The 27,473-nt window shown below is 43.5% G+C and overlaps 1 protein-coding gene across 3 annotated transcripts in view; it reads left to right on the top strand.

Annotated features, from left to right (window-relative positions):
* The window catches only part of SLC2A9 (solute carrier family 2 member 9), a 466,623-nt gene that overhangs the window by 107,401 nt on the left and 331,749 nt on the right, over positions 1 to 27,473 (top strand). For all 3 annotated transcript variants that reach the window (XM_077280149.1, XM_077280147.1, XM_077280148.1), the window contains exon 3: positions 470 to 568. In XM_077280149.1, coding sequence (XP_077136264.1) covers positions 470 to 568 — 99 coding nt within the window. The remainder of the gene's footprint in view (positions 1 to 469; positions 569 to 27,473) is intronic.

Genomic DNA, 27,473 nt, shown 5'->3' with positions numbered 1-27,473 from the left:
AAACAAAAACAAATTAAAGGTCCTCATTAAAGATCTTAAAACTATTTGATGACCCATAACAACTGTCAAGATATTTTTTTTCAGAACAAACATTCATTGAAATGTTAATTTCCCGCTATTGGCCTGTGAAGTAATATTTCAATATGTTATTGTTATTTTCATTTTTCTAGATTATCCTGCTTTCAGTCACACAAATATATTTAGGGAGACAATAAGAAAAAAGGGAGACTTCACAGACTCTCGGAAGAGTTAGAAGTAATTTCATTGCATTGAGAAAATGCTGGGAAGATCATACAATCTTTTGTCTGTGTAAGAAGAGTACCCGCCATTGATTCACGTTGAGAGTATTAAGTGGCTATAACTGCAAAATAATCAGATAAAGTCAAACATCATATAATATAAAAATAAGCTGCATTTTTTATATATTAATTCCCTTTTTGTGACACATTTTTTTTTTATTTGCATCTAGGAATTCACGTGGAGGCTGATAATGGCGGCTCTTGTTGGTGCTTTGGGATCGTCCTTTCTATATGGTTATAATTTATCTGTAGTGAATGCACCTGCAACAGTAAGTACTCGGGATTTAGTGAATTCAATGTAAATGACAAGTGCACAAACAATAACGGGACTTTTACATGGGCTGATAATATGCTGAATAAGCATTTATAGGATCTCTCTTTCCCAATCATTGGACTGTAGAAACCTGGAAATGATCACTCAATGAGTGAGCAAATGTCGGCTCACTTCTTTTATGTAACATAAAATATCAGTGTTATGGCCGCTCATCTCCCAGATTAAACAGGGAATGTACTGATGACAACATGCAAACTGTGCGGGATGGAAAGAGGCTAATAAAGGGGTTCTCCAAGAATGTAATGATATGGACCATATAATTCAAATGGTAGCCTGTCCACTCACATGTCAGGACGGGCTTCAGTCTGAATAAAACACAGCTCCCACGACCTGTGTCTCAAGTGACAGAGGATTTTTATCATAAGCACATATACCTCCATGAGTCGAAGAGAAAGGCTGTGACATGAGAAGAAATAAATCTTCTTCTTGGCTGACTGAGCATACAGGTTCATGCACACGTTCAATAGTCTCATATGAGTGCAATCCGTGGTTTTCATGAATAGCACTTGCACCTGTGATAGTCTATGGGGCCATTCACGTCAGTGATTTTTCACAGTGTGAGTGGTCCAAAGAAGATCATGGAGACCTGTCTGATTTTGATCCTAGTGTCAGATAAAAATCGGTAATTCAGGTCTATTGTTCTGTGAAGAAAATCAAAACACGTTTGATCTGATTTTCCCGGACTGTCAGAAAGGAAAAGGTGGAGAAACTTAATTTTTTTGTTCTTGACATACAGTAAAAGTTGATGATACTCAGACCACACTTTGACCAAACTCTGATCGAATTCTGATCAAAATAATCAGTCCGTTTTCTACAGCCTCAGACCACCATGTGAGGCAAGATATGGAGAAGATTTTTTTTTCCTGTTGCAGCCCTTCTCTTCTACTCATGGAGATATGTGTGCTTACTACATAGCTCCTCTGTCAGCTGAGACATTGAGACACGGGTCTCGAGAGCTGTGTTTCTTCAGACTGCAGACTGTTTTGTCATACGACTGGGACGGGCTGCTGTTTGAATTAAGTGACAGGGGCCATTTTATTACATTCTCGCAGAATCCTTTTAATTGCTGCTTGTACTTCCTTTAAACGAGCCCCAATTGACTTGTAACATCAATACATACTCATAATGCACACAAATTTGCCTGTGAAAAAAGACCCCAGTGGTATTTGCATCTGCCGTATCCCATGTCATATATGTGCCGCAAAAAAGAAATATATAAAATTCTGCAGTGGTTTTGGGCTGTCATGTGGTGTCTATGGGTTGCAACTTGCAATGTTTGCTGCAATGAAAAAAAGTATATTGGTGAGAAGCAGCAGGAAAGCAATTTTATTTCATTTAGTGTTACGGCTCATGTGCAATTGTTACAAGGTTTACAATTCAATTATTAATATATAACTTTTACTTCTATATTTTAATATTGTTGTTCAATATCATATTGGAAACAATAATATATATAATAGGCAAAAATGTAATAATCACTTGGTGAAGAGAATAAAGTTCTATGATTCATTCTTTATAGCCCAAAATCAAAGTCATAAAATCCGCTCACTTTTCCAGGCGGATTTTTAGATCCAGGTGTTTCCTTTAAGTTTGGAAATATTCAGGGACTTCTTTTTATCTTCAGATAAAAGGGGAATCTGACTCTTACCACTATACAGAAATCACCTGAACCAGAAAATTCCCTGGATGTGAGACTTTGTTAAATGAATTACAATGTCTTTCTAAATTTACAAAATTATTCTGTGTTGTTATCACAAACATCTTACCTACTTTCTGGCATGTCATAATGCATAATACTGCCTAATGCAAATTCCAGGTAGACTGGTGTCATCATAAGGCCGCTCTCCTTTTCCTCCTTTGGCACACTCTGTAGCCCCTCTCTTCTCCTCTCTTGCTCCTATGCCCAGCTCCATGATAGGTGAGCCCTGCCATATGGGGCCATTGTGTATTTATTTATTAGTCATGACTCATGACTAGTGATGAGCGAGTATGCTCGTTACTCGGCCTTTCCGAACATGCTCGGGTGTTCTCCAAGTAGTTTGAGCATGCTCAGAGATTTAGTTGCATGATTTGTGGCTCTTAGACAGCCTAAATACATGCAAGCATTGCCCGTTTGTCAGGGAATTCCCACATATATTCAGGCTGTCTAGCAGCCGCAAATTATGAAGCTGCGGCGACACAAATGAAATCTCCGCGCATGCTCCTAGCATGCACAAACTACTTTGAGAACACCCGAGCATGCACGGAAAACCGGAGTAACGAGCACACTCACTCATCACTAGTCACGACCCTTGGCAACATTGTGCTCTAATGGGAATTAATTTGACTAGGTAATGATTCGATTCTTTAGCTCACATTTAGTTTCTCGGTGTTCCAGTATTCTTTTATTAGTGTGTTTTGCTGAAACTTGCAATGTATTTATTGTTTGGTTGTTTGAACTTGTAGTACTTTAATGTCCCGTTAAGCATTTAAGACTTGGTAATGCTTGGACTTATGTTTCATAGTGTATTTAATATTTGGCTAACCTGAGATTTATAATACCTCAGTGTGACATTTATTTGGGATTTGTGTATTCATTCATTACCAAGGTGTGCTAGGAATAGTGGTACCTCAGTGTTCCTGTATGTATATATTCATCGTCGTGATTGTTATTATTCTTTCCTAAACATATTTTGCAAAATTGAGGTGGAAAGACAACGGTGAAGAACATTTCAAGATGCCCCAGCTGTCCAGTAACGTTACATAGACATATTATGTTATATTGGTGATAAGAAAGAATCTAATATTATAAACTGATACTGATACAAATAACATGTTTTAATCAATTAATCATATAATGGCCAAAAGCATTTCCCAATCACCCATGACAGCATCATGAGAAAGGGGATCTGCCCTTCAAGGACAGGAAACCTACAGATATAAAAGGGTGACACTACTCCCATGCATCAGTTGGTTTCCTGTCCTTGACAGGTGAACCTCTTACAGGCATACCTGTAGAAGATGGAGTTGTATCCCAGACCCAGCTGGTCAGTTCAGGCAGTGGGGATACCCTGCCTCGGCAGGGTCCCTGGAAGTGCCACAGTGAGTCCAGGGGGACTTCACGATAGTGTGCGGTGCAGGTGAGCGGCATTCTGGCAGGATAGCTGACTCGGTCATGGTCTATGGGCACTGAAGGCGCAGAAAAGTTTTCAGGTAACTCAGATGCCGATGGCGTGTCCTGGTAGCATGGTTGCATGGTGGGGCACGCTCCGATGATGCGTCCAGGGGTGACCTGGTGATACGTCCAGAGCTTACCCTGTTGAGCACCCTGGGCATGCTCTGGTGATGCGGTCGGGGTGTGCTTCGAAGACGAATGTCGACAAGTGGTGCGCCCTGATGGGGCTCCAATAACCAGACCAGGGTACGCCGAGGAATACGTCAGAATTATGGTGGCTGTGGGCTATTTATGAGAATTCGGTGTGCCAGGAGCGGGGCGTGCCCAGATGCACATTACACAATCTGACCGGCTAACCCGGAAGCTCCGGGGGAACCGGATCTGGAGGACTGCGCGGCATTTTAAAGGTGACCAGGGCATGGCTCAGTGATTCCTGACCCATTAGCCCCTTAAGGAAAATGGAGACACCTGAGCATCAGCAACAGAAGTAGGAATAACAGCAGCTTGTGCAGCAGCAGCTCATTGGGAAGCCCTAGCAGCAAACAAACCCGCGTTGACCCTGTAGTGGTGTTGGATACAGCTGTGTCTGTGAGAGACAAGATTCTGCAGGTAGATCCAGTCAGAGGAGCTTCAGCAGAATGGATGAATTATCAGTCTCCCGAGATGGTCTTTCGGCTGAGATGAGTCCTCTTCGATTGCCTCACACTGGTAAGTGATCTTCATGAAAGTTCATTCAGTGAGGTAGTCTTCCCCTTTTTTCTCCCAATTTTGTGCTAGGGAAAAAAATGTACAGGGAAGTCTAAACATAAGGAATGTGCGCTTAGCAGGTCATTGTTACCTGACTCATACCAGAAGAGGCTTTGTCAGTCATGTATTGAACAGACTGTAGAGGAGGAAATCCCTATCTTTGCCATTAACTTAAGATATATCAAGAGGGCGCAGGTTACAGATTCCCTTAAACCCCTTTCCCAGGAAGAGGTAAATAGGGAAAGAAGAATAGAAGAGCTAGATCCCCTGAGTCAGAGGTGTATAGTGGCCCAGAAGAAGTTGAAGTCATTTCTGTTTCCCCATAGATCAGATGGACAAGCTGTTAGAAATACAATGGGGATAGTAGAGTCCAGGCCCAAAAAGATCAGTTCAGGGCAACATGTTTGAAGGATTGGACCAAAAGAGACACACAGCTTACTTCCCTTAAATTAAAGGATCAGCGCCTTGATACAAAGGGAGTGAACAAAACCCGAGAGGAAAGGCTCCCTTTAAAAGGAGATATCCCTTTGATGAGCTGTTATAAAGCCTCAAAACTGGACGCAGCGGTTTTAAAGGCTACTATGAGATCCTCTCTACTAGAGATGGGCGGACCCCTGGATGTTCGGGTCCGACAGGTTCGGCCGAACAGTTACAAAAAATTTGGGTTCGGGTACCAGAACAGTACCTGGACCCAAACCTGAACCAGGACCCCATTCACTTGAATGGGGGGCAGTGAACAGCCAGTGTTTGCCACGCTGTCATGTGCATGGGCAAACACCGCTTCTGATCGGCGGTGAAATCATCCCTGCCGGTCAGAGAGCAATGGTTCCCATGCTGTCAAAAGACAGTGTGAGCGCTCAGCTGTGATCAGAGGTCAGTTTTAGCATTTAATCAACATGGTAAAAAAAAACAAAGCAAAAAACAACTGTGGGATTGCAGTTTTTTTGGAATTTCACCGCATATGGAATTTGTTTCCCATTTTCCAGTACATGATATGTTAAAACCAATGTTGCTGTTCAAAAGTACAACTCGTCCCATAAAAAACAAGCCATTTTGACAAAAAAATAACCCAAACCTGAACCCGGACCTCATTCATTTGAATGGGGGGCCTGAACATTCAGTGTTTGCCATGCTGTCATGTACATGACAGTGCGGCAAACACTGCTTCTGATCGGCGGTGAAATCATCCCCGCCGGTCAGAGAGCTGCTGTTCCCACGCTGTCAAAAGACAACATGAGCACTCAGCTGTGATTGGAGGCATATAGTTTATATCCAATCACTGATGTCAGCGGGTGGGACTACAGCTCCCATCATCCGACACTGCTGCCGTTAACAACAGCGAGAGCAGGAGCGGCTGAAGGGAGTATTCATTAGCCAGCTCCTGCGCTGTAAATAAATAATTTAAAAAAAAAAACTCCGGCGTGGGTTCCCCCGTATTTTTTATAACCAGCCAGGCAAAACTCACAGCTGGGGGCTGCAACCCTTAGCTGTCATCTTCAGCAAAGCTGATTATCAAGAACAGAGGAGTACCCACGCTATATTTTTAAAATATTATAATAATTAATTTAAAAAAAATGGCATGGGGTCCCCCCCAATTGTGACATCCACTCTTGCTAAAGCAGACAGCTGAGGGCTGGTATTCTTCTCAAGCTGGTAGGGGCCATGGATATTGACCCTCCCAGCCTAAAAATAGCAGCCTGCAGCTGCCCAGAAAAGGCGCATCTATTACATGCGCCAATTCTGGCACTTTTCCCAGCTCTTCCCACTTGCCTTGTGGTGGTGGCAAGTGGGGTTCATATTTGTGGGGTTGATGTCACCTTTGTATTGTCAGGTCACATCAAGCCCATGGCTTAATAATGGAGAGGCGTCTATAAGACACCTATCCATTACTAATCCTATAGTTGTATTGTAAATAAAGACACAGCAAGATTAAAGTCTATTATCTATTTTTTATTACTTTGCACCTCATAGTATTTACTGTTCCTACATGGTGAATGAATTTATAATTATAATACTTTACTGATATGTACAATATTTATTGATTAATTTAGATTTGGTACCATCATTCATTATGTAGGGAAATTTTGTATCATACTTTTTATTTAATCATTGGTGTCATTGTAATTGTCTGGTGCATATATTTACTCCATACTTCCTTGCACAACCTTTCCACCTGATTTTTGCCTTCCCCTTTAATTAATTCCTTTTTGCAATTGAGTTTCAAAAGATTCAATAAATAAATATGCTGATATAAATTTCCCATTTGTGTGCCATATCTATAGGTGCTATCTCTCCGTCATTATTGGCAGCAGGTGTCGGATGATGGGAGCTGTAGTCCCATCCGCTGACATCAGTGACCAGAGGTAAACTGTATACCTCCGATCACAGCTGAGTGCTCATGCTGTCTTTTGACAGCGTGGAAATCGCGGCTCTCTGACTGGTGGGGATGATTTCGCCACTGATCATAAGCGGTGTTTGCCGCGCTGTCATACACATGACAGCGTGACAAACACCCGGTGTTCGAGCAGCCGAACCCAAACAGTAACACGGTATTCCTGATGAAGTCCGTGTTCGGTGTCTGTCCCCGAACAGTAGGTGTTTGGTACAGACGCCGAACTTTAATGTTCAGGTTCGCCCATCTCTGCTCTCTTCTCTTTGAGGACATGGGAAATTTAAAAGACCCACTTGACAAGAAAGAAGGTACCTTTCCAAAAGGGGCATGGGATACGTTGACAGGAGCCCTAAAGCTTGTGTTGTACTACCAGGTCCTTAACCCCTTAACAACCAGAGGTATTTTTGTTTTTGCATTTTCATTTTTTGCTACCCTTCTTCCCAGAGCCATAATTAAATGCTAAAACTGATCTGCCATTATGATTTTCCAGGTCATTATGAGTTCATAGACACCAAACTTGTATAAGTTCTTTTTTTATTTAAGTGGTGAAAAAAAATTCCAAAGTTTGGTAAAAAAAAATGCGCCATTTTCAAATACTCGTAGCTTCTCCATTTTTCGTGATCTGGGGTTGGGTGAGGGCTTATTTTTTGTGTGCCGAGCAGACATTTTTAAATATACCATCATGGTCCACCTATGGCTGTTCCGGGCACATGTCAGCTGAATATATCAGCTGACATGTGCTCGGAAATGTGCGGGCTCAGTGCCAGAGCCCGCATCAAACAGGGGGAATCCGACATCGTTGTACTGTTACGTCCAATGTTGGAAAGGGGTTAATGGTCTGGTTGGACCATCTTGAGACTCAGCCAAAGGATAAGATATCTAGAGACAGCATACTGTCCACTGTATCGTTGATGCGAAGGAGTCGCAGCTTTATTGTCAGATGCTTCAGTGGACTCGGTCCATTTAGCAGCAAGATCCACAGCCCTTTCAAACATGGCCCAGAGGACCTTATGGCTGATGTGCTGGCCAGGGGACATCCAGACCAGATCAAAGCTTTCCGCCATTCCATGTGAGGGGGAATACCTGTTTGGCCCAGGTTTGAATGAACTTCTAGAGAAGACTGGAGACTACAAGAAGAGATCCCCTAGCTTGTCCGTCCCATCCTACAAGCATTCTTTCAGTAAGGCTAGGGTCACATTGCGTTAATGTGCCCGCGTTTAACGGACTACGTTACACCGCGGCATAACGCGGTGTAACGTACTCCGTTAACGCCGCCATTGCTTGTAATGGCGAACGCCTCGCTAGCGCACGCCCACATTGGGCGTGCGCTAGCGATGTGCCGTCATTTGAGTGACGGACCTCGGACGCTGCTTGCAGCGTCCGCGGCGCGCCCGAGGTCCGTTCCTCGCTAGTGCAGATCGGGGATCTGCGCTAGCGGGGACGCCGAACGCGGACCCTAGAGAAGCATTGCGTTAGCGCAATCCGCTAGCGCTATGCGCTTAACGGATTGCCCTAACGCAATATGACCCTAGTAAAAGAAGGTTCACACTAGGGAAGCCAACCAGGGATCAGATAAAGTGGATGACAGAAAGAGGAAAGGTAAAGGGTTCATGTTCGAAACCTCCTTCCAAGATTCCTAAAAACCTGGCTAATGACTTCCAGCTCAGGTGCGGGGAGTCTTTCGTCCTTCTTGCCTGCCAGGGAAGAAATATCAGAAAGTATTTGGATTCATAGCTTAAAAAGATCTGGGCTAAAGATGGAATTCATATCAATCCTGCAAGAGAGGTTCATGGTAACTCCCTCTCACCTGTTCAATACCAGAGCCTTAAAACGGGATGTTTTAAGTAACGACGCTTCCCTTAGGGGGCACCCGGGAGGAAGGATGACTCTATCCTCATCTTCAATGCAATTTCTTCCTTGGAGGCTGGATTTCACTCATCCTTCCTTGGGTGAATAAGATATTGTGGGTGGTCACCACGGACACAAGCCCTAAGGGTTGGGGACCCATCTAAGTGACTTAGCAATTGAGGGACTTCAGTTGGGGGGATGAGAAAGGTTGTTCATCAAACCTAAAGGAATTGCTGGCAGTTGAGTTATTAGTAAGAAAACTCCTTATGTCCCTACAGGGTCATCATGTCAGGATACTCTCCAACAATCAGGTGACAATGGCCAACATCAATCACCAAGGGGGGACCCGATTCAGACCCTTAATGAAGGTGACAGATCTCTTATTCCAACTAGCAGAAAGTCATCTCCTGTTCTTAACAGCTCTTCATATAAAAGGGAGAGAAAACATCATAAGCATCAATCAGCTCAGGCAGGGAGAGTGGGAGTTAAATCAAGCCATCTTCAGCCAGATAGTACAAATGTGGGGGCATGCGGACATAGACTTCTCTGCCACCATGTTGAACAGGAAAGTAAAAAAAATTCTGCTCTCTGAACCCCAGACAAAGTCCCCAGGGTGTAGATGCCTTCCTTATTCCATGGAAGTTCAACTTGGCATATGCTTTTCCTCCAATAGCCTTTATCCCACTGGTGGTAAGAAAGATCAGAGAGGCCACGGTTCTCATGGCTAAGGACTATGTTGATCACCGACCCATGGGTCCTTCCGGAGGTTCTGAATCTCCTCTCTGTGACCACTCTGCCATCCACGAGTATCCAACCTCCATTTGACGGCATGTAATTTGAGAGGGTGCTGTAATAGAAAAGGGTTTCTCTCCCAATTTGGTCACCACTCTACTTCAAAGTAGAAAAGTTTCCACAACTAGAATTTGTGCCAGAGCATGGAGTTACTTCCCGTCCACATCGGGATCAAAAATTGAGGAAAAGGATCCAGTAGGTCGAGTTCTGCAGTTTCTGCTGTAGGGCCTTGAGCTAGGCCTATCCACCAGCAACATCAAGGTCCAAGTGTCAGCTCTGAGGACCTTGTATAACTGTGATCGGGCATGTAACTATTGGGTATCTAGGTTTATTAGGGCTTCTTCTAGATCCAGGACAATCCTTAAAGAAAGAGTAGTGCCATAGGATTTAAATATAATTTTGACAGCCATGACAGAGTCTTGGGCATTTGAGCCCATTGAGTTAGCGTCAGTAAATGTTCTTTCCATCAAGATGGCCGTTCTGGTGGCTTTAACAGCTGCCTAAAGGGTCAGTGACATTCAGTCCCTTTCCAGAATCTCACCATACACTCAGTTTCTAGAAGACAGAGTTGTTTGAAGCCAGATCCAACCTTCTTTCCAAAGGTGGCTTCCCAGTTTCATAGGTTACAGGAGACAGTTCTTACCTCCTTTTGTGTTAGCCCAAAGAATCAGAAAGAAGAGAAACTTTATACGCTGGATGTTAAAGTAAACCTGTCACCAGGTTTGGCCGATAAGAGATACGGCCATCACCTTTTAGGGCTGATATACAGCATTCTATGATGCTGTATATCTGCCCCCAACCCAACCTGTAAGAGAAGAAGAATAACTTAATGGTGCTATATAATAAATAATAATAACTTTATTATACTCACCTGCGGGGCGGTCCGGTCCGATGGGTGTCACTGTTCTTCACCCAGCCCCCCGTCCTCCTGCTTGCTTTGTGTGGATGATGCATCCCTTTGTCATCCACACAGTCTCCTCGGCACACCACTCCTGCACTGTGTGTCGAGGGCAGAGCAAAGTACTTCAGTTCACATGCGCCGGGGCTCTTTGACCTTTCCCAGGACCTGCGCACTGTAGTACTTTGCTGTGCCCTCAACAGGGCAGAGAAGTGCACCTGCACAGGAGCGCAGTGCCGAGGAGATGCATTATCCACACGAAACAAGCAGAAGGGCGGCATCACGAGAAGGGGGGAGGTGCCGGACCAAGAAGAGTGACACCCATCGGAGCGGACTGCCTCGCAGGTGAGTACAATAAAAGTTATTTTTCTTCTCTTGCAGGTTGGGCTGGGGGCAGATATACAGCATCATAGAATGCTGCATATCAGCCCTAAAAGGTGATGGCCTTATCTCTTATCGGCCAAACCTTCTGACAGGTTCCTTTTAAGTTGTGTCTGCTAGAATACCTTTCTGTTAATGATTCCTAGAAAAAATTACTAGGGCGAAAGTAGCGCAAAAAGAGTCTTATTCAACAAACATTAAAGGTATTTTTTATCAGATTGTGCTAACCTGATCTGTAGTAGTTAGCGTTTTAATTTTGATGTTCAGCTGCTGTCAGGGCTGGACTGGGACTAAAATTCAGCCCTGGCATTTGAAGTTACACAGACCCACTTGTCACATGGTGACTGTATAATATCTTTGTACACTTGTAGGCAAGGCCGGTTTTAGGCAAAGTTTAAAATGGGGCCCCAAATGCTAACATATTGCACATCACACAAAAGCATTTCGGTTGTATTTACAAGTGCTGAGGTCAGGCCGCTAAATGAGTTTGATCGACAATACTGAAGTTGTTCAACGCTTGTTTCCCGGTCTCTTTCCACCAGCTGAGGAATAATGATGGGACAGAACAATCACTAATAGATCACTAACAGATCACCATACAGTATCATGTTATCAGTAGCACATCTACAGTTTACACCGGCGATGTGCTGCTGAGAACAATGATTTTTGTTCCAGCAAAAACAATCTGAATATGCAGCATTTTACTTGTTTAGTAAAATACACCCCATAGTCCTCCATATATTATAATGTGCACCACAGTCCTCCATATATTATAATATACTCCCTATAGTCCTCCATATGTTAAAATACACTGTTCAGTACTCCATAGAGCATAATACACTCCTCGTAGTGCTCCATATAGTATAATGCACCGCCATAGTCATCCATGTAGTACAATTCACTTCCTATAGTATAATGCACCCCATAGTTCTTCATATAGTATAACATATTCCCCATAGTCCTCAATACAGTATAATGCAGTCCACATATAGTATAATGCAGCCACTACCCTAAAGAATATAATGCAGCCACCCCAGAGTATAATGCAGCCACCCCATAGAATATAATGCAGACCCCCTCATAGTTTAATGCAGCCCCCTCATAGAGTATGATGCAACCATCCCTCAAAGAATATAAATATAATACAGCCCCCATAGAATATAATGTAGCCCCGAACAGAATATAATACAGCCCACCCCCCACATAATATAGTGCAGCCCCATCAAAGAGTATGATGCAATCATCCCTCATAAAATCTAATACAGCCCCCCATAGAATATAATACAGCCCACCTCCCCATAATATATAATGTAGCCCCCATAGAATATAATGCAGCCCCCTCATAGTATATAACACAGCCTCCTCCATAGAATATAATATACCCCCACAATAGTATATATAACAGCCACATAGTACATAACACGGCATCCCCCATAGAATATAATATATCCCCCATAGTATGTAGCAAAGCCCGCTTAGTATATAGCACAACCCGCATAGTATATAGCACAACCCGCATAGCAGATAACACAGCCCATGTAGTAGTATACAACACAGCCCACGTAGTAGTATACAGCACAGCCCACACAGTAGTATACAGCACAGCCCACACAGTAGTATACAGCACAGCCCACACAGTAGTATACAGCACAGCCCACGTAGTAGTATGCAGCACAGTCCACGTAGTAATATACAGCACAGCCCACATAGTAGTATACAGCACGGCCTACATAGCAGTATACAGCACAGCCCACGTAGCAGTATACAGCACAGCCCACGTAGCAGTATACAGCACAGCCCACATAGTAGTATACAGCACAGCCCACGTAGCAGTATACAGCACAGCCCACATAGCAGTATACAGCACAGCCCACGTAGCAGTATACAGCACAGCCCACATAGTAGTATACAGCACTGCCCACATACTAGTAAACAGCACAGCCCATATCTCTCCTCCCTCCCCCGAGAATGGCTCCATAGTACAGTAAAAAAACCCACACTCCTCACCTCTCCTCATGCCCGCGTTGCTCCCTGCTCCTGTCTCGGCGGCTGCCGCTGCACTGCCTGGCACACAGTCAGTGCGCACGGACCCGCAGTGTCAGAGGCAGAGCGGAGAATGGTGGGAGAAGGGGCATCAGCAGATGCTCTCTCCTCCATCATTGCATTCAACTGTACCGGCATCATAGACGCCGGTATAGTTGAATGCGGCGGCGCTGGTGGGGGAGTGAGTCGGCGTGCAGAGGCCCACTACTGGCAATGGCCCTTCTGGCATTTGCCAGAAGTGCCCGATGGCTAGTCCGGCCCTGGCTGCTGTGGTTCCACTGGTTGTCAAAAACTAACGAATATCCATATCTGACGAATTTTTGTGGATACTTCTCCCACTGCTGATTTATTGAACATGTAAATTCAAAGGGATTTTAAAAAAACTTGTGGGCTTTATTCAACGCATTTCAAAGTGACAGTCACTTTTTCTTCAGGAAACAATCACATATCGGCTACATCATACATAACTGTTTTTATAGGCTTTAATATGAGTTAAGGCGCAAAAACAAGACATGGCTGTCAGAGTTGTGTCAAAATTCACTGAAATGGCACATGATTAGTGTTGAGCGATACCGTCCGATACTTGAAAGTATCGGTATCGGAAAGTATCGGCCGATACCGGCAAAGTATCGGATCTAATCCGATACCGATACCCGATACCAATACAAGTCAATGGGACTCAAGTATCGGACGGTATTCCTGATGGTTCCCAGGGTCTGAAGGAGAGGAAACTCATATTAATGTGTAAAATAAAGAATTAAAATAAGAAATATTGCTATACTCACCTCTCCGACGCAGCCTGGACCTTACCGAGGGAACCGGCAGCGTTGTTTGCTTAAAATGCGCGCTTTTACTTCCTTCCGTGACGTCACGGCTTGTGATTGGTCGCGTGCCGCCCATGTGACCGCGACGCGACCAATCACAGCAAGCCGTGACGTAATTTCAGGTCCTGAATGCAGAAATAGGCATCAGGACCTCAAATTACGTCACGGCTTGCTGTGATTGGTCGCGTCGCGGTCACATGGGCGGCACGCAACCAATCACAAGCCGTGACGTAATTTTAAAAATGCGCGCGTCTCCTGCCTCCCGTGACGTCACGGCTTGTGATTGGTCGCGTCGCCCATGTGACCGCGACGCGACCAATCACAAGCCGGAATGTAATTTTAAAATCATGAATGCCTAGAATTAGGCATTGAGGACCTGAAAATTACGTCACGGCTTGCTGTGATTGGTCGTGTCGCGGCCACATGGGTGGCACGCGACCAATCACAAGCCGTGACGTCACGGAAGGAAGTAAAAGCGCGCATTTTAAGCAAACAACGCTGCCGGTTCCCTCGGTAAGGTCCAGGCTGCGTCGGAGAGGTGAGTATAGCAATATTTTTTATTTTAATTCTTTATTTTACACATTAATGTTGTTTCGATCCCGATACCACAAAAGTATCGGATCTCGGTATCGGAGTTCCGATACCCGCAAGTATCGGCCGATACCCGATACTTGCGGTATCGGAATGCTCAACACTACACATGATTGCTTTGGAAAAGAACAAAATTACATGCATTTCAACTATTCAGAGAAATGACTCACAGTAGGTGTATCAAAATTCAAATATTATAAATATGTCCAAAATTCTTTAAAAATATATATGAGTTCAAATGTTTTCTGAAATAAAATTAATTTTAATTATCCACTTCTTCTAAAAGCAGGAGTTGGAGTAGAACCCGGGTCTCAATAGGAAAAAAACGCTGTGTTCTGTGTTCTTTATTCTTAAGCTACTATGTGTTCTAAAAAATGGATGACCTTTAAAACGAAGAAATTCAAGAGTAGGAAAAGGGTTTGTGTAGTCCAACTCCTGCTTTTAGAAGTAGATAATTATAATTAATTTTATTTAAGCAAACACTTGAACTTATATATTTTTTTTAAAATTATGCTGTAAAAGGCATCAATTAAAATGAAAAAAAAAGTGTTGGAATTGTTATTTTTTTCCCTTTAGATATACCCCAAGAATGATGCCATCGAAAAATAAAACTCAGCCTTCTACATTGATAGAAAAATTCAAAAGTTATGTCTGTCGGAATGCAAAGGCGCAACCCCCCCCCCCAAAAAAAAAAACAAGTATAACAAAATAGGTGTAGAAGCATCGCTTCACCGCATGATTCCTGAGTTTGATTTTGTGATAAACTTAAAACTGAGAAACACATTGTACAACATGTAATCTAATTGTATCTATGAAGACAGCAGCTTATTAATGGAAGCACTCACCAGTGGATCGATATAGGCCATTGTGAAATAATACTTATATTTATGACTTGACGTAGACAAGAGCCATTTTCAGTGAATAGACCTCAAATGTTTCACTTAGTTTTTTTTTAAATTTTTAAACATGTTCAATATGGAGGATTCTTAAGTCGCCAGACCATTTCAATCTAATAATCTTTAGGCTTTCAGAACAGGATAATACCCCATTATGACACTGACTTAATTCAAGCTGGTGTTTGCTTTGACTGTAGCTTCTCTTATTCTGGTATTAGATATCAGACACTTATTATGTCGATACTGCTGGTATAAAAGGCTTTTATCAGGAGTCTTTTTTCAAAGCTGGTTTCCAATGCTACACTTGTTTCTATGGTTTCATTTTCATTCAGTATTTTCATGTAAAAAGCTGTTTTACTGCTGCAAGGACTTATAGAGAAAGCTGGTGACTCATGTTTTATCTGGCTAGTCATAGAGAAAGCCTGTGAGTACTACTTTCCCCATCCATTCGCAGAGAAAGCCTGTGAGTCCCATCTTTCCCACCTGCTCATTGTGAGTCTTGCTTGAAATACCTATTCAATATGTAAAATGTGCCACAAGGGACAACAGTATATTGGATCTCCTCTATGTGAATGTTAAAAACGCCTATTCATCATCTGCACTGCCCCCCTGGGGAAATCAGACCACAACCTCATACTATTGTCTCCATCATACAAACCTGTTGTTAGTAAACAACCAGCAACTATAAAACTAATCAGGAAGTGGACTCCAGCGGCGGAGGTGGCTCTACAAGACTGCTTTGACCTCACAGACTGGGCTGTGATATTCCACAGGGGAGAGCATGATGATGTAAATTATATTGTCGGGCGTGTAACGGATTATATAAATTTTTGTACTGACACTGTTGTACCAGCTAAAAAGATTTGATGTTATGCAAATAACAAGCCTTGGATTACAAAAGAATTGAAACACTAAACAAGAAAAAAATGGCATTTAAAATGAAGGATACAAAGAAACTGAAATTGATACAAAGGGATTTAAAGGGGAAAATTAAGAATGCCCGTGGGGTGTTTCGAATTAAATTAGAAAATAAATTGTCACACAACAATTCCATAGAAGTGTGGTCTGGCATGAAACAGCTAACCGGATTTAAGGCAAAGCCGGAGCATGGGGAAGTGGATCTGCCCTTGGCTAATGAAATGAACGAGTTTTTCAACAGATTCACCAACACAAGCACAGCGTCATCAGGAATGGGGGATGAAGCTGGGAAAGGATCGGCAGCATTGACATTGGGGGATAAACTGCCTGCTATCACCATCTCCCAAAGCGACGTGAGAAATCTGTTTAGTAGACTTGTTATTGGCAAAGCAGCTGGGCCCGATGGCCTCAGTCCACGTGTCCTCAGAGCGTGTGCAATCCAACTGTGTACTGTCTTCCAGGACCTGTTTAACTGGAGCCTTCAATCACAGGGTGTACCAGAACTGTGGAAGACCACCTGCTTGATGCCAATTCCTAAGACCACTTTTCCAACTTCCCTACAAGACTATCGTCCAGTGGCCTTAACATCACATGCTATGAAGTCCTTGGAGAGAATAATCCTCGCCTACTTGTGTTCGATGGTGAGGGCTTTTACTGACTCCCTGCAGTTTGCATACCAGCAGAGATTAGTGGTGGATGATGCGGTAGTGTCTCTGCTACATACAGTACATGCATTCTTGGACAATGATGGATCTGTAGTTCGCGCCATGTTCTTTGACTTCTCAAGCGTCTTCAACACCTTACAGCCGCCCTTACTACATAATAAGTTGATTGATATGGCGGTAGATGAGGGAATGGTGAACTGGATAAGCGACTACCTGACAGACAGGCTGCAGTTTGTAAGGATGGGGGAGGTGGTATCTGGCAGTGTACGGAGCAGTGCTGGAGCCCCTCAGGGTACAGTGCTGTCGCCCTTCCTCTTCACATTGTATACAACTGTCTTTCAGTATAAATCAAATTTTTGTCATCTCCAAAAATTCTCAGATGACTCAGTGATTGTAGGGGGCAATGTGGGGGGCCCGGGGTGAGGAGGAATATAGAAGGGTGGTTTCTGACTTTGTGGATTGGTGCCGGACTAACTGTCTAGAACTAAATGTAAAGAAAACCAAGGAGTTGGTGGTAAGTTATTGAAAGAAAAAGGAGGATTACTTACCAATCACTATTGCTGGCCAGGAGGTTGAGATTGTTGAGAGCTACAAATATTTGGGGGTTCACCTTGACAGTAAACTCGATTGGAGGTCTCATACAGAAAAGGTTTACAAGAAGGGAATGAGCAGACTGTACTTTCTTCGGAAGCTCAGGTCATTCAATGTGTGCAGTAAAATGCTGGAAATGTTCTACCAGTCCGTTGTGGCAAGCACCATTTTTTTTTGCTATCATATGCTGGGGCAGTAGTGTGCGAGCATCTGACGCTAATAAGCTCAACAAACTTATCAAGAAGGCAAGAGCGGCTGTTGGCCTCCATCTGGACTCTTTTGAGGAGGTATTAGAGGATAGAATTCAGAAGAAGTGCAGGGCTATAATGAACAATAATACACACCCACTACACGAGCTGTTCTTGAAGCAGAAGAGCACATTCAGCAGCCGCCTAATCCTACTAAGGTGTAAGAAGGAGAAATTCAGGAAATCGTTTGTACCTACTACTTTCGGGATGTATAATAATTTCCTAAGGGTGGTAGACAACAATGACTGATTGCTGGTGTACTAATGTCAATTAACAGTAACTTATATACATGAACTACCCACATTTATTTGTTATGTAATGTTGGTATACTTGTGCAAGATTTGTGTCCTAATATTTTATGTCCTGCTGTTTGTATTGCTGCTGTAATACTGTAATTTCCCCCGGGATCAATAAAGTGTATCGTATCGTATTAATAGAGAAAGCCTGTGAGTCCCGTTTCCCCCACCTACTCAAAGGTCATGTTCACACGTTCAATTTGGTCAGTATTTAACATCAGTATTTGTAAGCCAAAATCAGGAGTGTGTGAAAAATACAGGAGTGACATGTTTCTATTATACCTTTCCTCCGTCCCACTCCAGATTTTGACTTCAAATACTGATGTAAAATACTGACTAAATTCTCAAGAGTGGACATGTCCTCACAAAACCCTGTGAGTCCCCTTTACCCCTGTGTAGTTGTAAGTCGTGTACTGGGAAGTGTTCCTCAGGATACAGCGAAGTCACTGGTGAGAAAAACGACTCCTACACGGTTCACTCACTGTAATTATTTTACTTATTTATGTTGATGACTCAACCAGAAATTAGAAAAAATTCAAAGCATTACACAGACATTCAGCCGGGAGGCTGAGACACTTGTGCTATACAGCGTGGCGCCCAAACAATCTGTACCTACTATACTTTCTATAAATCTACCTACTGACATGCCTGTCTAAACTAGCCACCTGTTACCTGTTAACATCCTGGGAACAGGGACAACTTTATGAGTGTAGCAAACAGACTCGCCTGCGGTACAGCACAACAGATTATAATCTTACAATCAGTTACCTCCATCCCCCAACCAAATATCCCTTTCCTGTTCTGATGTGAATTCAGTGAACTAAGAGGAATAGTCCGTCCTCAAACTATACCGAAAACACCCTAACAGTTAACCAACTGGACATCTGTTTAGCCGTTAACAAAGCCTATAGAAGTTGAACATTTTCCTCAGAAACTGTCTCCTGAAACATAAAGAAATTCAAATTTAGTCTCAAGTTCGTTGCGTGGCGTTGGCACCTAGGCATGGATTAGGATTCTTAATTACAGAACAAACAGGAAACGTTTCAGCAAATCTGGACGTTCTGGACAATGATTTTAGTCATAAACACAGTCAATATGTCTATCTATGTAACTACAGGCTCTATCTCAGCCTTGAATATTTTGGCGCCAGAATGTAGTGAGGTGCGTGCATGATTACCCACGGCGCAGTGGGCCTTAGCTTTCCTCTGACCCAGGTCTGCTCCGGACAAACAATCAATGTATATGGAAGGATAAGGGGCCCCTTCAGCAAGTGATAGGTATCGTTGATGACTGTGGCTTTACACCTCAATGGCACCCAACACCTCTCACTCTTGGTCTCTACCTTTTCCGTCTCTTAGCAGCATTCCTGGGAAAAATCTCTTTGAATCTGAACAGGTTCTGGTCACAGACACAATCAGCACCAATCTGCCACTGCTCTTGTCTCGATTCGGACCTCCAGTCCACTTAGCACTCAGATTCTAACAGCAGCATCAATATCTGTTCTTGCCATGGCCGGAACTTCACCGGAGTCCCCTCACTCGTCTGATGGACTGGTCGTACAGAGTGCTCTTTTGCAAACTACAGCTCCTCACCATCTGCAGCAGAATCTTCTGAGTCGAACAGTGTGTGGTGGCCTGTTGCCAATACTTACTTGTTGCCAATGTCCTGCCTGAGCAATCAGGCTCATACCAAGACTATCCCTTGTACATCCATCTCACTGTTATTGGCAACTGTCAGCCTGATGACTCTTCCATCTTCCAGTGCCCAAAATTCCTTTGTAAGAACTTCATGGGCATAATAGTGTATTTCTAACCAGTGTCAACTAGACAGCATACCTTCTGGCGTTCAAACTCGGATTCCGTAATGGGCCTGCTGGCATAAAGTTCATGTTCATCTCGTTTGGCGCTTGGCTTTTGGTGGACCAACTACTGCGGCGTCCATACGTTTAACATTGGCTCAGCCTCAATCTGTACAAAGCATTCTCTAGCAATATGGTTGTATTGCCGGAAGCACCAGCATTGGGGCCCCGGAGGGGTCATGTTTCCAATGTGCTGGTCTTGCCGCAGGGCATGGGGACCGCGGTACTGCTACTGGTGCATGGAGTGACTGAGTCCTCACCTGGGCTACCTCTAAATGATGTTCTTGTATTTGTTTTTGCATTGTTGTCATCAGAGTCTGGACTGCCTCCCTCAGGACTGCTGCCTCTTCTGATCCAGTCTGACTTTCTGTAATTTGGGCACAACTTACTGACTTCCTGATCACAAGATTTGACTCATTCTTCCATTCTAGGGTGGCTAGGTAGATGTCATCAAACGTCAGAGTCGAGTTGCCTCAAGTCATCTCTCAGAGCTTGTACTGTAAGGACTTATTATATTAACTATCCCAGCAATTAATTGGTCTCTCAGGAGCTGATCCAGCTCCTGAAAGATGCCCATGCCCCTCTGTGGCTCCTCCTGAAGGGCATTTGAGTACTGCATCAGTGTCACACCCTCACGCTGTGGCCAGTTAAGGAATTAGCTCCTCAACCATGCCACCTGCATAGGACTCCATGGACCCTTTCCAACAGTGCAAATATCTTCTCTATGGTGTCCCTATTGGATTCGGAGTGCACCATCAATATCCACCTTGCATCACCCTCTAGGACACTCAGAGCTACCTCTGCTTGTAACTCCAGGATAAGGTACATGTCTTGACCACCCTCCAAATCCTCTCCATTCAATCCTGAAGGCCCATATAACTACTGTCATACTTGGCTATGTGGTGAAGTAGGGTCACTGCTGGAAGGTACCCTACCTTGGCTGACACCATGGGGTTAAGCCTTACCAATGACACTGGGAATGGTTTGGTAGACTGTGCCAGGTCAAGCTTGCCTTGCTGGGCTGGGGTCACATTGAGCCCTGAGCATCGGGGAACTGCTTCCCGCCACCTTCTCATCCATAAAGATTGCTGTATCCTGCAGACTATGCTAAGGTGTAAATTGTGCGTTCCTCAGGATACAGCAATGTCACAGGCAAGAACACCGACTCCTACACGGTTCACTCACTGTAATTATTTTAATTAGTTACATCGATGACTCAACCAGAAAATAGAAAACATTCAAAACATTATACAGACTTTCAGTCGAGAGGCTGTAACCCTTGTGCTGTACAATGTGGTCCCCAAACAATCTGTGCCTACTTCCTATAAGTCTACCTACTGATGTGCCTGTCCAAACTGGCCACCTTTAACCTGTTAACATCCTGGGAACTGGGACAATTATATGAGTGAGCGAACGGGCTCGCCTGCAGTGCAACACAACAGTTTATACTCTTACAATCAGTTACCTCTATACCGCAACCAAATATCCCTTCCTCTCCCAATGTGACTTCACTGAACTCAGAGGAATATTGCTGTGGACCGGTTTGGCATAAAGCCTGATTTATCCTGGTGAATAACCTCAGTAACAATGTAAAATAACCTATTTTCTAGGGCCTTTGCAATAATCTTGGTGTCAACTGATAGAAGAGAGATGGGTCGGTAAGAGTCAGGTCGCATTGGATCTTTTCCCGGTTTTAAAATGATTACTACAATTGCTTCACACATAGATTTTGGCATTTGATGACCAGATTTTAGTGCCTCATTAAAAGTTTCCAGTAACTTGGGAATCAAATTATCTTTATACTTTTTGAAAAATTCAAAGGGCAGTCCATCAGAACGAAGTCCATTTTCATTGGCAAGGGATTGCAAGGCTTCCTCAAATACAGCAATTGTCAATGGGGCCTCTAAATAGGAACTACTTACCTTCTTAAACTTGGGCAAATGTATTCCATCTAAAAACAGCACCAGCTCTTCCCCTTTACCATAAAACCTTGACTCATATATATTGGTGTAAAACGAATGAAAAGCTTTAAGTATGTTATCATTCCCCCTTATTATATCTCTATTTTCCGTAACTAATTGGATGATATGAGACGGACCCTCCTGTGATTTATCTATAGTAGACAAAAGATGTCCCACACTTTCCCCCTGCTCAAAATATTTCTGCTTTATAAAAAAAAATTGTTTTCTGCTCTAGATATAAGATGATCTTTAAATAATTTGTGAGCTATTTCCAGTTTTTGCCTATTGTTCACTGATGGGCTTAAAATATATTGTCCTTCAGCCTGTTCCACATTATTTTGGAGAGTTTGTGTGAACTTTTTGGTTTTAGCTTTAGGCTATGTGCACACGTTGTGGATTTTGCTGCGGATCCACAGCAGATTGGCCGCTGCGGATTTGCATCTGTTTTTTGATACCGTTTACAGTACCATGTAAACCTATGGAAAACCAAATCCACTGTGCCTATGCTGCGGAAAATACAGCGCGGAAACGCTGCGTTGTATTTTCCGCAGCATGTCAATTCTTTGTGCGGATTCCACAGTGGTTTACACCTGCTCCATAATAGGAATCCACAGGTGGAACCCACACAAAACCTGCGTTTTACCTGCGGATTTTACAAAAAAGTATGGAAAAATCCGCACCCAATTCCGCAACGTGGGACTTATACCTAAAAATATCTCGTATAAATATTCCTCTAACATATGTTTTCATGATGTCCCACAATATTATTTTTGAAGCTGATCCTTCATTTATTTCCAAGAATTCTGTCAATTCTTCCTTTATAGAATTATCTACTAACACACATCCATCAAGCCACACACACACACGCACACAAGCCATCAGATACAATCGTATATGTTCCAACCCAATGGATAGGGATGAACACCTTGGTCACCTCAGAAAGACCTTTTTGAATCAGGGCTACCATCCAAGAACAATTGAAAACCAGATTACAAGAGCAACTAGAATATCAAGGAATCACCTGCTATATTACAAAGCTAAAGAAGAAAATAACCGGGTACCTCTAGTAGTTACCTACAATTCAAATCTGGAGGCGCTAAGGGGAGCTGCACGGAAATTACAACCTTTACAAAAAAAAAAAGATGCCCGATTACAATCCATTTTTCCAGACCCCCCACTACTGTGTTTTAGGCAGCCCCCAAATCTAAGAAGCATCATTGTCAAGAGCTCCCTGTCCTCTCCAACAGCTGCAGGAACCTTTCCTTGCAACCAGAAAAATGTAAAACCTGTCTATTTATAATGACCACGGACAAGATAAAGATCCCCAATTCACAAGATACCAGGCACTTTCAGCTGCGTCACTTCTAATGTGATGTACCTAATTATTTGTACTAAATATCCGACTGGGGGTCTGTATGTGGGGGAGACAGGGCAAAAGCTTAGAACAAGGATGAACTCTCATCGCCACACAATAAGAGAAAAAAGAATGAATCTACCTGTGGCAATACATTTTTGTCTCCCAAATCATAGCATTATGGACATGAAATTACTTGTGTTAAAAGGTAACTTCAAAACTCAGAGAGACAGAAGAGTCTGGGAATATAAACTGATGACGACCTTTGACTGTCCTAGTGGTGGAATGAATGTGTCGCATGGATTTAAGTCTTTTTACATCAACTAAGGAACTTGCCCCTCAGACTATAAGGGGTCATCACAACAGAGACCCCAATCAGAGGACAATAAAACATTCCTTATCTAAGAACTGGCCCAACATTTATGGACATAACTAGGGTTGAGCGAAACGGGTCGGCCATTTTCAGAAGTCGCCGACTTTTGGCAAAGTCGGGTTTCATGAAACCCGACCCCTGTGTGGGGTCGGCCATGAGGTCGGCAATCTTCTGAATCTGGTATCGGAATTCCAATACCGAGTTCCGATATGTTTGCGATATCGGGAATCGGTATCGGAATCCATATTTAAGTGTAAAATAAAGAATCAAAATGAAAAATATTGATATACTCACCCTCGGATGCGCCCTGGTACTAACTGGCAGCCTTCCTTCCTAAGAATGAGCGCGTGAATGACCTGCGGTGACGTTGCGGCTTGTGATTGGTCGCGTGAGCGGTCACATGGGCGGTCGCAACCAATCACAAGCCGCGACGTCATCTAAGGCCCTTCACGCGCTCATTCTTAGGAAGGAAGGCTTCCGGAAAGAAGCAGGGCGCGTCCGAGGGTGAGTATATACCTAATAGTAATATACTCACCCTCAGACGCGCCGTGCTTCTTTCCGGCAGCCTTCCTTCCTAAGAATGAGCGTGTGAAGGGCCTTAGATGACGTCGCGGCTTGAGATTGGTCGCGACCGCCCATGTGACCGCTCACGCGACCAATCACAAGCCGCGACGTCACCGCAGGTCATTCACGTGCTCATTCTTAGGAAGGAAGGCTGCCAGTTAGTACCAGGGCGCGTCCGAGGGTGAGTATATCAATATTTTTTATTTTGATTCTTTATTTTACACTTAAATATGGATCCCAGGGCCTGGAGGAGGGTTCCCGCTCTTTCAGATCCTGGGAACCATAGTATCCCATTGCACTGCATTGGGTTTCGTGTTTCAACCGACCCCGACCCTGACTTTTTTATAGGATCGGCCGATTTCACTCGACCCGACTTTTGAGAAAGTCGGGTTTCGTGAAACCCGACCCGATCCTATAAAAATAAAAGTCGCTCAACCCTAGACATAACTGTTTATCACTCATGGTAATTCTGTTTCTTTTTTTTCTGTGCTATGTTGTGCATAAATATGTGATTCTTCAGAATTTGTATTAGTCTATGCCTGATGAAGAGACCTGAGTAGTCTCGAAAGCTTGCAATTTGTTACCATCTTTTCAGTTAGCCATTAAAAGGTATCAACCACTGAGGACTCTCAATTCTAAACATTTTTCTACTAACACACAGTAAGCCAATATGTCTGTTTACCTAATTGGACTATAAACATAAGGATGAATGACCTCGGGGAGATCAAAACATCCAACACCGCGGAGACACCATCATGTGTTTCTCAATGCAGTGATCCAGAACACTGTCTCCATCCCTCAAGGGAAATATGCAGATGCATGGAGAAAAGCCGCGGAGACACCATCACGTGTTTCTCAACGCAAGCAATGAATATCCAGGTCTTTCACTGGGAAGGAACAACCACGGGAAGGGCAGCATCCAATAAAGGAAAACCACCTATGCCAAAACATGGTATCCATCCACTGACAGCTGTTTCGGGGTATTTGCCCCTCATCAGTGTGGAGTAGGAAACTGGCTATTAGGCCAGTGAAAGGACTATGCAAATGCATGTACCCTTCCTGTGGTTGTCCCGTGGATCAATTTTTTCAGAATTCCCCAGATTGTGACTGACGGCAAAAAAATGATGTGTGAAAGCAGCCTTATGTCTTTAGCCTTACCAGCACAGCTTTTGTGGGCAGCACGGTGGCTCAGTGGATAGCATTGCAGCCTTGCAGCGCTGGAGTCCTGGGTTCTAGTCCCACCCTGGACAACATCTGCAGGAATTGTATGTTCTCCCCGTGTTTGCGTGGGTTTCCTCCAGGTACTCTGGTTTCCTTCCACATTCCAAAGACATACTGATAGGGAATTTAGATTGTGAGCCCCATCGGGAACAGTGATAATGTGTGCAAACTGTAAAGTGCTGCGGAATATGTTAGCGCTATATAAAAAATAAAGATTATTAGATTGTGAGGTGTCATACTCTTCAGGAATTCCCAGGCTCTGTTCCTCACTGACGCCAGAGTGTTATATGAGGTAGAAACTGTGCTTTGCTAAGGTTTTTGAACAGTGCAGGCCAGGATATCAGGATTATGAATGGGAGCTCTCCTTCTGTGTGTCTGCTCACATCAAGTGTCAGACTAACTGCTTTTACACTGTCGTGACATCACGGGGCAGAGAATAATTTTCGAATAGTAATAGAATGGATTAGAATAGTTAGGGAGTCTTGCTAAGCAAAAAGATTTAAAGGGAATATCATCAGGAAATTACCTAATGTTTAAATCAGGATTTTGTGTTAAATGTTTTTCTACACTGTTTTTTTTCCATATTATAATATTTATTATGTGTGACTTCAGGCCAAGGACCTGTCAGTCAACAGGAGAGGTTGGTGCTGGATGGGAAATAGAGCTGGTGTGACAGAGGCTTCAGATCGACTATACTTACTGATGAACGAGCAGTAAAAAGCTCGAGTGCTGGGTACTCAAATTGAGCAGGTTGGATGCTCTGACGGGCTCGAACTGAGTAACAAGTATTATGGAAGTCAATGGGAAATTCAAACATTCTTCCTGCTGATCCTAACAGGAGGGCAGGAAAATCTCTGAAACGGATTGAAACAGCACTCAAATGGAATGGGAACAGCATGATGAAGACGCCTGGACGCATCTCTGACTCCCAGGCTGCTGCTGGAAACAATGTTGTCAGAATACTTTACTTTTATGGTATGTGCACATGATCCAGCAGTGGCAGTGCTTTGGATGCAGTGCATGTTCTCTGCGTCCAAAGCACTGCCGTCTATTGAACTTGGGTGAATCCGCATGTGTTCACTGAACCATGTGGATTCACCATGTCCATTGCATTCTATAATACGAAGCTGCTGTCTGGAGAGACATGCCGCATGTCAGTCTCCACGAGTCTGCCACAGGCATCTCTGGACACATAGCAGGAATGGGAGTTCTTAAATTCCCATCCACTATGCTGTAACATCTGGACGCTACAGGTTGGACGCTTCACAAGTACACAGTGTCCAACTCCCACCTTCTACTGATCGTGTGCATCTACCCTTATGGACTGATGATAAAACATACAAAAGATAGCTGGATTTTATAGGAAACAGTCTTTCCTGTTTAATGACTTGTACATAAGACAAAATTTAAAAAAAAGGAAAAAAAAGTCCCATCCACCCCTTAGGCTATGTTCACACTTCACGTTTTTACAGCATTTTTGCATTTTCTCATTGATTTCAATGGTGAAAAAGCTGCATAAAAATTTTAAAAAAGCTGAAAGAATTGACAGGCTGCTTTTTTCAAACACTCAGCAATTTTCTATATCAGTCAGAAACTATATCAGTCAGAAAAAAAAGCAACCGTGTGCATGAGATTTCTGAAATCTTTTGCTGGTACTGTAAACAGCAGCTTTTAATTTGGAAAAAAAGCTTGAAAGGATGCTTACAAAAATTCAGCAAAAATGCAACCTGTGAACATAGTCTTAAAAACTGGGCCATCTCTCATCGTACTTGCCAGTCAGCTTTGGCTACAGTAGAGGTCATAAAATTACACTCATTGGTAGTTATGGTAAATGTCATGTTTTAACGTTTTACTACCTTCTTTGGGCATGCGCAGGCGTACTTTATCTGCCCTGTTGAGTACTGCAGTGTGCAGGAGCCAGGAAAGGTCAGAGATGCAGGAGCTGCGGCAGGAAGCAAAGATGAGGACGTCATCGTATGAAGTTGGGAGGCGCCGGACCCGCACCGTGATGCCCATCGGACCGGACCGCACCTGGACCGCCCCTGGGTGAGTATAATCTAACTCGTTTTCTTATCTTTCAGGTTACATCGGGGGCTTATCTATAGCATGACAGAATGCATTACAGAATGCTGTAGATAAGCCCCTGATGGTGGTGGCCGAAGCTTATAAGCGAATTTTGGGGGTGACAGATTCCCTTTAATAGAGAAAATAATAGATGTAACTAG

The sequence above is a fragment of the Ranitomeya variabilis genome, chromosome 1, assembly GCF_051348905.1.
Source record: "Ranitomeya variabilis isolate aRanVar5 chromosome 1, aRanVar5.hap1, whole genome shotgun sequence".
Lineage (NCBI taxonomy): Eukaryota > Metazoa > Chordata > Amphibia > Anura > Dendrobatidae > Ranitomeya > Ranitomeya variabilis.
The sequence above is the reverse complement of the archived record's forward strand: the minus strand, read 5'-3'. Positions and strand labels throughout refer to the sequence as shown.